The sequence below is a fragment of the Macadamia integrifolia genome, unplaced genomic scaffold (genome assembly GCF_013358625.1).
Source record: "Macadamia integrifolia cultivar HAES 741 unplaced genomic scaffold, SCU_Mint_v3 scaffold1082, whole genome shotgun sequence".
Classification (NCBI taxonomy): domain Eukaryota; kingdom Viridiplantae; phylum Streptophyta; class Magnoliopsida; order Proteales; family Proteaceae; genus Macadamia; species Macadamia integrifolia.
This window is the reverse complement of record NW_024868080.1, coordinates 138,610-150,601: the sequence shown is the minus strand read 5'-3', so window position 1 is coordinate 150,601 and position 11,992 is coordinate 138,610. Positions and strand designations below refer to the sequence as shown.

The 11,992-nt window shown below is 37.0% G+C and overlaps 1 protein-coding gene across 1 annotated transcript; it reads right to left on the bottom strand.

Moving 5' to 3' along the window:
• Nucleotides 1-10,388: 10,388 nt before the first annotated feature.
• On the bottom strand, nt 10,389-11,284 carry LOC122062672. The gene has a single exon (XM_042626313.1). It carries the CDS (start codon nt 11,282-11,284, stop codon nt 10,454-10,456), a length of 831 nt encoding a protein of 276 aa, XP_042482247.1. The 3' UTR covers nt 10,389-10,453.
• Between the last annotated feature and the right edge of the window lie 708 nt (nt 11,285-11,992).

Below are 11,992 nucleotides of genomic sequence, written 5' to 3'. Positions count from 1 at the left end.
CCTTCACAATTAACTATCCCCAAAACTCTATCAACGATAAAGCAGCCTTACGAGCTAGAGAATCAGCGACATTATTAATCTCCTGATAACTGTGTGAGATTCTCCAAGATAAAACCTCTAAATGTGGCTTATAATAGTTCCACCGTTACATGAAACGACATGGGAAAGAACGCGCCTTGATATACTAAACCACCAAAGATAAAATCACATATTTCACCCAAACTTTATCAAGCCTCATGTCAAACACAAGTCCTATCCCTTAAGAAAAAAACTTGATAATTAGCAAAGAAATTAGTCGCCCCCCTAAATTTCTTTTTTTCCCGTTAATGATAGGTTTCCAAGCCTTCAGCTTGGCCAGTCCCGCATACATACTAAAACTTCTAATGTCAGCACCAGGAGAATATCTTAAAATCCCATTAGCACCCACATGACCAAACTCAGGTTTCTTCCACACATCCTCCTAAATCTGAATGGACTTTGAGGGGGTCACAAAAAGTCAACTTCTTAGATATAACCAACTCATTAATAGATCTCACTGCATGGCAAAATAATTGAAGCTCCATGAACGCTCTGGAACATGACATTGATAAGCACCTTATAATGCCTATTCACATTTTTATATCTTCTCAGATTCCTTTTCTACCACAAAATATTAGGAACACTATTATCCCTGCAGCCATCCAAATAGATTTCAAAGGGGGAAATCATCAACTTCCTTTTCCAACAAGAATATAGTTCATGAATTGAGAGAGCCAATCCACAGCATATCAAGTATCTAAAATACGCGTTGAACTATGGTCTTTTGATTGAGCATTCATTCCCACAATTGCAAGCATTCACAGAAGTTGATTGGGCTAGTTCTATTGATGATGGCAAGTTTACAAGTGGATTTGTAGTCTATCTTGTCGAAAATCTTACCTCGTGGTCATCTCGTAAACAGAAGACTATGGCTTATTCATCCACTGAATCAGCATACAAGGCTCTTGCAGATGCCTCGGAAAAACTCCCTTAGCTCCAATCTCTCTTTATCGAGCTTGGGTTCCCACTATAGCATCCTATTTATGTTGTGACAATAGAGGCCCGATACAACTTTCATCCAATTCTATTTTCCTTGGTTTCACCAAACATGTAGAAATCGACTTTCACTTCGTCTGAGAGAAAGTGACATGACGTAAACTAATAGTCAATTTCATTTCCACTATTGATCAAATTGTATACATTATGACTAAGGGCTTGTCGTCGATAAGGTTTTAGTTTCTTCGTGGCAAGTTAAAGGTTTGTCCTTAAGAACCTTCAACTTGAGGGGATGTATTGATACATATCCTTGTATAGGGCAGAACTAATCAACTTAAAATAGGATTCAATTCCTTGCGTGCTAGGAATTGATATTATGTTGCCTTATCTATATTTCTCTTGATATTATCTATAACTCTCTTGGCCTCCCTTGACCACCAGGCTTTGTACGTGTGTATATATATATAGATATAGCCATGCTATGACTTCTTCTCTTCAGTGTTTTCGTACTATGATACAAGGTATATGTACGTACAAAAGCTTCCAACCTGAAAATATGGACAAAGTATATAAATTTTAGATCCGCCAAATGGCCAACTTAGTAGATCACTATCATAGAGTCATCAATCATAGTCTTATCTAGTACCCATCTTGATGAGATATGGGTCATATTCCAATTATTGATGAGACCTCGTGGCCTTTCAAGAGAGCAGTAGTCTCGCTAGAATCATCAAATTCTACAATCTTATGTGTCATGCAATGCACCTAGCTTCCCAATCCAAAGTTAAATCAACTTGCATAAACTTGCCAGCTGAAACTTTGTCTTTAGAGGATAAGAAAGGTTAGCAAATCATTAGTTATCATATCATTACACGAGAATTTGTCAACATATTTGATTGAAAGAGTGGTTGGGGGGAAGCATTTTTCCATTCATCATTTTGTTAGATGAGATAAAAACATGTCAAAAAGATACACATTGGTTGATATAAGAGACAGACAGAGAGAGAGAGAGAGAGAGAGAGTGGCCCTTCATTTTGTGGATACAATACACATTTGAAACTAAATATCTAAAGAATTGATTGATAGGATTAGGGTGGTCAATTCCAGGCCCACACTGGTAGACTTGACCGAGCTCGACACATTTATAGCCTAACCTAGACCGGTCCGATTAATAAACATGTCCGGCTTGAGCCTGACTCGTTTATAAATAAGTGGTACATGATGCAGCCGCCTAGCCCGACCGGCCCGACACATTTATAAGCCCGACTTGATCAACTGACTCATTTAAGCTCGACCTAGCCTGACTCTTTTAATACTACTTGTATTTTTTTTTTTTTTTTAATACTATTTGTATTTAGTGCTAAGACTATGTGATATGTAGAGTTGAGATGGTGGTGATTGTTATCTGAACATTCATCTGTTTCAAGCATAGTTTAATTGATCTAAACTTGCTCAACTTGGGTTGTGTAGACATAATTTAATTGATTTGAGTTCCGCTGGGTTAAAAACGGAGTACCTTAGTAACTTAGCAGCTTCCATCTTTGGCTTAATCTATTTTCACTATGGGATATTTCTTTGTTATGCCCATCTTTGCCTCATTGTATTGGTATTCCTTTCAAGCACATTTAAAAGACCAAATTTAAAGAGGATTTCTTTAAAACCTGTTTAAAGTTAAATATGTCTATATCCTGGTTAAAGCCTGATTAAGGCGAACCATCCTGATTATCAACCATACCATGTCCACACTAGCTAAACCCATTTAGCAAAACGGGCGTTCATGGTGCAGCCCTAAAAATTAACCGAACACAATTAAACCCGACTGAAATTGACCCAACCCAACCAATTGACACGCCTATATAGGATAATCCCTAGAGAGGAAAAGGTTACAGTGTCTCTTCAAAATAAAGGAGATGGGGAACCCAAAAAGGTTTTGGATTTTATGAATTATCCAAAGCCATCAAGTGGGGAAAATTACAAAAGAGACATTAATTTTTGTTTCTATGAACCATTTATCACGTTTCAAATTTTTGGAATCGGATCTCCATCGATTTCAAATCAATTATTGGAAAGTAATCCAAATCATTTCAGAATTTGAAAGATTCGATCTCACTCAACCTATCTCAATCGGACTCAATAAGCTAACAATTGAGGTTAACCGGTATCAACATTTGTCGATTCCATCAATTTCAACTTGATTTTCAAAAGGGTGTCTTAACACATGAAGTTAAGCTTAAGCATCACTACAACAAAAAGACACTAATAATAATAATAATAAATAAATAATTTTACCCATCCACGAACATGGCATACATATTTCACAAGCAAAAGAACTACCCTGTTGGCATAGGTACATTCCAACGTGCAAGAGCTTCTTCAGTGTGGGAACAGCATATTCTTTTTATACTCTCTGTGTCTAGGAGTTTTCCTCCACCAATGAGTAGCTTCCATATTTACATATGTTTAGTATTTAAATGCTCAAAACAATTTCATTTGAGCATCATAATTAAGGGTTAAGATTTTTTTTTTTCAGTTAAAGATAAATTAGGGTAAATTCATTAAAAATTGTACAATACAGAAAGGAGAATTTCTACACATACATATAAGCAACCCCTCGATTATTTAGGGATAAATTGGATAATGAGCAATCCCTTGATTTAAGGTGTGAATGAGCAATCACTTGATTTAGGGGATTGATTATGGTAAATATGTAATAATTAAAACCCCTCAAGTTGGAGCATGAGTATTTTGAATGGCCAACTTGCACAAAATAGATTGAAATTGATCACGTTCCAAGGCTTTGGTTAAAACATCTACTAGTCGGTGAGAAGATTTGATGAAAGATCATGGTTGTATAAAACTCCATTGTATCTTTTTATGAACTAACGACAATCCAACTCTTTGTGTTCTTTCAAGGAATTCCGGGTGCCAATGTAAAGAGTTGCTTGATTATTGCAAAGCTAAGTCGTTGACTGGGGATGATGAAAATCCAAGTCAACAAATAAATATTGCAGTCATTGAAGCTCACCAAGAGCCATAGCAAGATATTCTGCCTCTACTGGAGACTCTGAGTCAATTTTTTGCTTCTTAATTTCCAATGAAATAGAAGTCTCTAAAGTAAAACACAATGTAAACAATGTCAATATTTTGAATTTTAAGGCAAACACAACCTAAACAATGTCAATACTTGTCTCTAGAGGATAGGAAAGGTTAGCAAATCATCAGTTATCATATCATTACATGAGATTTCGTCAACATATTTGATTGAAAGAGTGGTTGGGGGGAAGCATTTTTCCATTCATCATTTTGTTAGATGAGATAAAAACATCTCAAAAAGATATACATTGGTTGATATGAGAGAGAGAGAGAGAGATTGGCCCTTAATTTTGTGGATACGAATGCGTGAAACTAAATATCTAAAGAATTGATTGATAGGATAATCCCTAGAGAGGAAAAGTTACAGTGTCTTCAAAGTAAAGGAGATGGAGAACCCACAAAGGATTTGGATTTTATGAAACATCAAAAGCCATCAAGCGGGGAAAATTCAAAGAGATATTAATTTTTGTTTCTATGAACCATTTATCATGTTTTAAATTTTTGGATTCGGACCTCCATCGATTTAGATTCAATTATTATAAAGTAACCCAAATCATTTCAAAATTTGACTCAATAAGCTAACAATCGAGGTTAATGGGTTTCAACATTAATTTTTCGATTCCATCAATTTTAATTTGATTTTCAAAAAGTTTTCTAACACATGAAGTTAAGCTTAAACATCACTACAACAAAAAAGTATACGTTTTAACTTAATTACACACATTCCAAACATGGCATATTTTTTTCTTTTTTTCTATCTATATATTGCGCATCCTTCAGCAAGTCCTCTCAAAGACAGAGGGGGGCCCACACCCTTTCCCTCTTCTAAACCCACAATTTATGACTTATAAGATGGGCTTTCCATAAGCCCAAATTAGCATTTGGCCATCGTGGGAAACTCCCTCCCTCATATATTATTCAAGCTTTCCTTCACAACAAAATAATAATAATAATAATAATAATAATAATAAAATTATATATATATATATATTTTTACCATATGGTCTCACATGGCATATATATTTTACAGGCAAAAGAACATTACCACGTGGGCATAGGTACACTCCAGCATGCGGGTGCTTCTTCAGTGGAGGGGCAGTATAATTTTCTACACTCTCTGTGTCTAGGAGTTTACCTGAGTTTATCTGCGCCAGCGGGTAGCGTTCTTTCTTCCATATTTTACATATGCTTAGTGTTTAAATGCTCAAACAATTTCGTTTGAGCATCATAATTAAGGGTTAAGATTTTTTTCAGCTATTGTTAAATTAGGGTAAATTCATTAAAAATTGTACAATACAGAAAGGAGAATTTATACACATACATATAAGCTATCCCTTGATTTAAGGTGTGAATCAACAATCGCTTGATATAAAGGATCGATTGAGGTAAAGATGTAACCATTAAAACCCCTCAAGTTGGAGCATGATTATTTTGAATGGCCAACTTGCACAAAATAGATTGGAATCTATTAAAGATAATGGTTGTATAAACCCCATTGTATCTTTTTATGAACAAATGACAATCCAACTCTATGTGTTCTTTCAAGGAACTCCGGGTGCCAATGTAAAGAGTTGCTTGATTATTGCAATGCTAAGTCGTTGGTTGGGGATGAAGAAAATCCAAATCAACGAATAAATATTTTAATCATTGAAGCTCACCAAAGCCATAGCATGATAACCTCTGTTGAAGACCATGAGTCAATTCCTTCTTAATTTTCCATGAAATGGTAGTCTCTTAAGTAAAACACAATGTAAACAATGTCAATCCCTGAAATTTTAAGGTAAATGAGACTACCAGTTAATCATGACGATAAGAAGGAGTAAGTTATGAGCACATTGAATAGTCTAACTTAAGATATTGTTCGAAGGGAAACTCGCTTACCCGAGCAACTATCATACCTATATCATCAAGAATATCTAAAGTAAATTTTTGTGTGCAAGAAATACACCTTTTGAAGAGTGTGCAACCTCAATCTCTAAGAAGTATAGTATGCTTAATTCTTTGATATCAAATTTGTGTTGGAACTAGGTAGGCTTTGATGGCCTTAATAGATGAAGAGTCGTTCCTAGTAATGATATCATCAATGTATACAAGATTAGAAGTTGAATTTCCATGAATCTTAGAAAAGAGGGAATTGTCAGCTTTGGATTGAGAACAATCCACTTGTTGAATGATCTTGATCTAAAAGTTTTGAAACAAATTCAAGATCATTGTTTTAAGACCATAGACGGATTTATTTAATTGACAAACTTGATGTTCTCTCGATTAGAACCATGAGGGATTCACATGTAGATCTCTTTATCCAAGTCACAATCCAAAAAAGCATTGTTAACATCCAACTGTTGAAAGAGTGAACAGTTCGTGGTAGCAAGGGGAAGTAAGCAACACTCTATAACAAATTTTGCTAAGGGAGTCAGCTTCTAAATCCCTTTTGAATCATCCAATTTTGAGGTATGATTTAAAAGTTATGAGTTATTAAAGATTTTAAGGAAATTTAGCGATTTGGACCAAGTCGAGCTGAACTATTTCACATCTGAACCACATTGGACCACATCGCAACACATAAGCCTTTTATTGACATTTAAAAATCCAACATAGACATTTAGATGGCCCAAGGTCTCCATACAGCAAGTAGCACTTCCAAAGGACCAACGAGTTAAAATATAACATTCCAATTCGAATCCACAACCAGCCGACCCAAGCAATGATTGGACAAGGGCTTCCTTTCACTAGGCTACCAATCCCTTGAAGTGAAGATTAATAGAGAAGAGAGCCTCATCCATTGTTGGAGAGACATCCACACGAGTTTAGGCTTGTGGAGCCACCAGACGCACCTAAGGAGACGAATTCAATCACTATTTCTGTCATGCCTCTTGGATAAGGGATCTTATTGGTATCAATCCCCAAACAGAATTAAACACCCATTGATTAGGTTCTAATCACCTAATGGATTTAGGGTTGGGAAACTTGAGAAATTTGCCAGAACCACAGAAATAGGAATAATAACCAGCAATACAGAGCTTATCCAAAAAAAAAACCAGCAAGACAGAAACTGAGAACTCAATAAAGACATCTGATTTGACCTAAACTCTGACCAAGTGGACTATTAGGTATGGAGAACAAATCAGTAAATTTAAACAGTAATCCAATGGCCAGACTTACAAAACAATGAAAAATCAAATGGAATTAGGAAACTGAAACCCTGATAATTTTGTAAAATCAATAGGTAGGCTTTGGGGATCTTAATTGAAACCAACTAATAATTAAACAGTAAACACAATGGGCAGAATCAGAAAAAGAAGATTCAATTAAAATAAAAAAGAAGAAAAAAACCTTAAATAATATAGAAACAGGGCTGGAATATAATATTTCTATCCAATCTAGCTAATTATAGTAATAAAATAAAAACACTTAAGCAGCTAAACTACTCCCATGATATGGAGGAATCTAAATTTGAAACTAGACTGATTCAATGAATCTTGACACTATAGTGATGCAGATGAATGGACCAGATTTTTGTCCAACCGATTGCCTGGCTTGGAAATACTAACCCACAAGTTTTGGAAAGCTGAATGACTATCACCGTGCGAATAACATCCATCTTCGGCCCAACACATGATAAGCAGCTAAATTGCTCCGATGACTTAAAGGAATCTATATCTAAAACTGGGCTTGCTCAATGAGCCTGGACATTGGAGTGGTTCAGACAATTGGGCCAGTTTTTGGTCCAACTCTAGCCCCTTCGGTCCAGTTTGGACCCAACCAATAGCTTGTGTTGCTGCAGTTGGAAACTAAAGGTTGCAAAAGAACAAGAGAAGGGAAGAGGAGGAGGAGGAAGAAGAAGAAGAAGAGAGGGGAATGGCAAGATCCCCAAACTTAGAATGCACATTATAAAAAGGAACAGTAAATTTATTACCATGATTGGGATGAGAGGAAATAAAATATTATCATGCTGAAAAACATGGGAAGAAGAAAGAGAAAAAAACAAAGGCGGCAATTTTTTTTTTTCAAAAGATGGCCTAGACTAGGGGTGTCAATGGGCATTCCAACCCTAAGGTATCTTAACTCAACCCAAGCCCCTTGGGCTGGGATATCTCAGTCCAGGCCGAACCCTGTTGAGTTTAACCCAACCCAACCCTAATAGACCCTGATTAGGCCTGGCTTAACCCATAGTACTATTAGTTACTTGGTTACTTGATCTTGATGTATTGCAGAGACCAAAAACAAAAGTTTTCATATATATATATATATATATATATGTAGATTGCGGAAAATAAACGACTTTTTGGAGACCTTTTCCTATAAGTACTCATTTATTATTAACTTTTTTTTTTTGGTTGAAAAATTATTAACTCTTTTGCCTTATATTATTATATGCTTAATATAAAAAATTAGATTGGGTTGGGTTGGGTTGGGTTGGGTTGGGCTTGGGTTGAGGTCCCTAGCCCACCCTATGGGCTAAAATCTCAGCTCAGGTCAGTTTGGGCTTAGGGTAGGCTAGGGGGAGTTCGGATTGATCGGGCTTTTTTGACACCCTTAATCTTAACATTAATGCCAAAACATTACAGAATCAACTGAATTATAGTAAGTTTGTCACTACATCACACACATACGGCTAAACTATTGGGACAAATATATGTTCTGGGTTAAAGAAGGTAAGAGTCATTTCTACGTACATCCACTGCAAATAATTGTCATTGTCACCAAACTCTTCAAATGACAATGAGAAAGAAAGAAAGTGATGCAGATCCAGGGTTTCAATAACCCGATTCAGATCACTTATGGACCCGCCAGAATAATAAGAAGCTTAATTTTAAAGAACGGTGGCAAATTTGTAAATATTCAGAATTATTTGTACCACTTGAGTAAAACAAACAGATAGAATAATAATAAAAGTAAAAGACAGAAGACAGAATGGGGATTTCAAAAAGGTATGGAATTAATGGAAACCAGAGATAGAAGGAAGGGCTGTAATGTAATTAACAGAACTAAGCCCTTAAGTATAAATATTGAAATAGACCATCACCTACCCCATGGAAACAGAGCATGGGAAGGCGATTGCTCTTTCGAAAGTTTCCCTTCATCCAGGACTCCCTATTGACTTGGGAATTTAGGAGAAAGATCATATTCCTCAAATCTCTCGAATCCGTTCGACCATAGCCCCAAAACCTATTAATATATTAACAAATAGAGTCCTAAAATCAAGCTGGGCAATAGCTACAGAACCAGTTCTGGTGTCAAGGAAGTATATCACAGCAAGGTTAACCCCCACCTTGCATGTCTATAATTTTTCCTTTAGGTAATAGACTTGCATGTTTGTAATCACAGGTTAACAAAGAAAGCATGTGAAGTTGTGCTAACCTAATACATGCGACAAGTTCATGCATGGCCATGTCTATGCTACCTGGAAACACCACATTCTACTTTCTTAGTCTGCCCTTAGAATCCTTCCAACTCATGAAAATCAAGTTCTAGTTAGACCCCAATTAAGTTACTAAAAAGAATGTCCTTTTAGTCAAAGGAAATAGCACTTGCACATAGGCATAAGAAAGGAACCAGAGTGACCTGTAACATCTATTTCCTATAGATGATCTATTACTACTATTAGGGGTAAAACAGGGTCGAGTTGGGTCGGGTTCCTTAAAACCCTAACCCTAACCCAACCTTAGGTCCTCAAAATTCAACCCAGGCCCAATCCTGTCGGGTTTATACCAACCCAACCCGGCCTAATTGACTTTGTCAAGGCTAGGTTGGGTCGGATTGAGTTGATCTTGGCTTCAGGAATGGTTGGATTAGCCTCCATTGACTTGTTTTTGCCACTCATATTTTATACATTAAAAAATTATAGAAAAATAAAATACCAATAGGAGCTCTAACTTCTAATATAAAAATTCAATGTTAAATTTCACCGAGTTGAGCTCAGGTTTTTCAATCCTAGTTCACCCTCAGTATCAAAAAACTTAGTCCAAGCACTGTTCAAACTCAGAACAAGATCGGGCTGTTAAGGTCAAACTTACACCCATAACTATATCTACATCAATGCATGCAAGTCAATACATTTAATGCACAAACATTTCAATTACGAAATTTCGCCCCAAGAAAACCAAAAACTCAAACATAGGGAAGATAACAAACTATGAAATGGACATCACACAGTGAAAGAACATGAAACTATAATGAATGGTAGTTGTCCAATAGATATTAATCAACTAAAGCAGCAATTAGAAACAAGGCATAGATAAAGACCAAAAGAAAGGCCAATTATATACAAGTTTATAAATCAATCGACCTCACCCTCTCAGAAAACACTAAACCCTAAAATTAGAAACCACTGAACCTAGGAGACTCAGTAATCAACAGGGTACTCACTGTAATCTTCCCCGGTATACAAGTCGTTCTGGAACCTCTCTGCTGCAACCCTCGGCATCCTCTCATCCTCGTACTTCATCCGTTCTTCCAAAGCAAGCCTTTCCAAAGCCCCTGCAACACCTCCAACAGCCAAACCAGTGCGATCGTAGGATGCCGCTGAATGCCCACTCAACCCACCATAAGCAGATACACGATCGAATAAAGGCCAAGGAACTGGTGGAGGGTGAGAATAGTATCCCGAGTAATTACCAGAATAAGGGTCTGAGTAACTGCCGGAAGGATACAGAGGCAGCGGTGGAGTAGGCAGAAAAGGAATGTAACGCGACGGAGGCGGAGGCGGCGGCGGCGGCGGGGCACTGGAGTAATAATCCGGCAATGGCAAACGTTCACGAATAGCGAGCTTCAACCGGATTTTACCTTGGATACGACCGGAGGGACGACGTAGCTCAAGTGTCCTGATACTAAAATCGCCGTAAACAGATAATTCCTTGAGAGGAAACTGTAGGTTTCCGACGAGAGGCTTAACGGTTTCGGAGGGTTTAGAGTGGTAGATATCGAGAGTGAGAAGAGAGTCTTGGAAGGGAAGATTGATGGGAAGAGTAAAGCGTTCGTTCCAGACGGGGCAAACTGATCCAGACTCATCAGTTTTAGTGGCGAATCGACGGCGAGGTTCGAGGCAGAAGAGGACGTAGGGTTTGAGGTCGCCGTGACGCCAATTAACATTCTTGAGATGCTTAGCAGAGAGAATTACAATGTGGAGCTCCAAAAGGTTTGATGGAGGTCCTCCAAGAATGTGGGACGTCGCCATCGCCATGAAAATTATTATCAAGCTTGGAAGTTTGCACAGTAAAAGGAATCAACGAAAGAAAGATTAGTGTTTCATTGGACTTCTTCTTATAACTGAAAACAAAAGTTATTTATTTAGGGTCTACCTCTTCTTAAGAACCCATTTAGTGTAGGACTCTCTCCCGTATCTCTCCTACCAATAATAAAGTATTTGAGTCTCTGTCTAACAAGTAAGTGGGTCAACCAAATCTAACGGAAGAGTTAATTACTGTTTTACTAAATAAAAATAGAGAACCATGAATCTTCACGTAAGTAAATGTATGTGGACATCCTGATCCGTGGATATGGCACATATTAAATGAGGAGAGAGAAAATAGATATTATATACACGAACTGAGGACGTTCACGTACGTGAAGATTCACCGAACTTGATATTAGCCTCTTTCTCCCATCTTTTTCCTTCTGCGCCCCTCTTCCTCTCCTTCTTCGAAAGTTTGAACTAGAGGGAGAGAATAAGGGCTTTATTGATAACATTTCTAATTCTTGATTTAAGATTTTTTTTTATTCACGATAGTGGAATTACCAAGCGCGGGTCTGATTTCATGCTCCAATGAATCAGACCGGCTTCAAATATATTCTCAGAGCAAGTTTTGCAGAGTTTTTTTTTTTTTTGGGTGATTTTACAATTCTGAATAAAATATGGTAATAAATCAACGAAACGAGAGTGGAA

Excerpts from the sequence above, each read along its gene's own strand:
- LOC122062672 (XM_042626313.1), bottom strand. The coding sequence starts at position 11,284 with ATGGCGACGTCCCACATTCTTGGAGGACCTCCATCAAACCTTTTGGAG.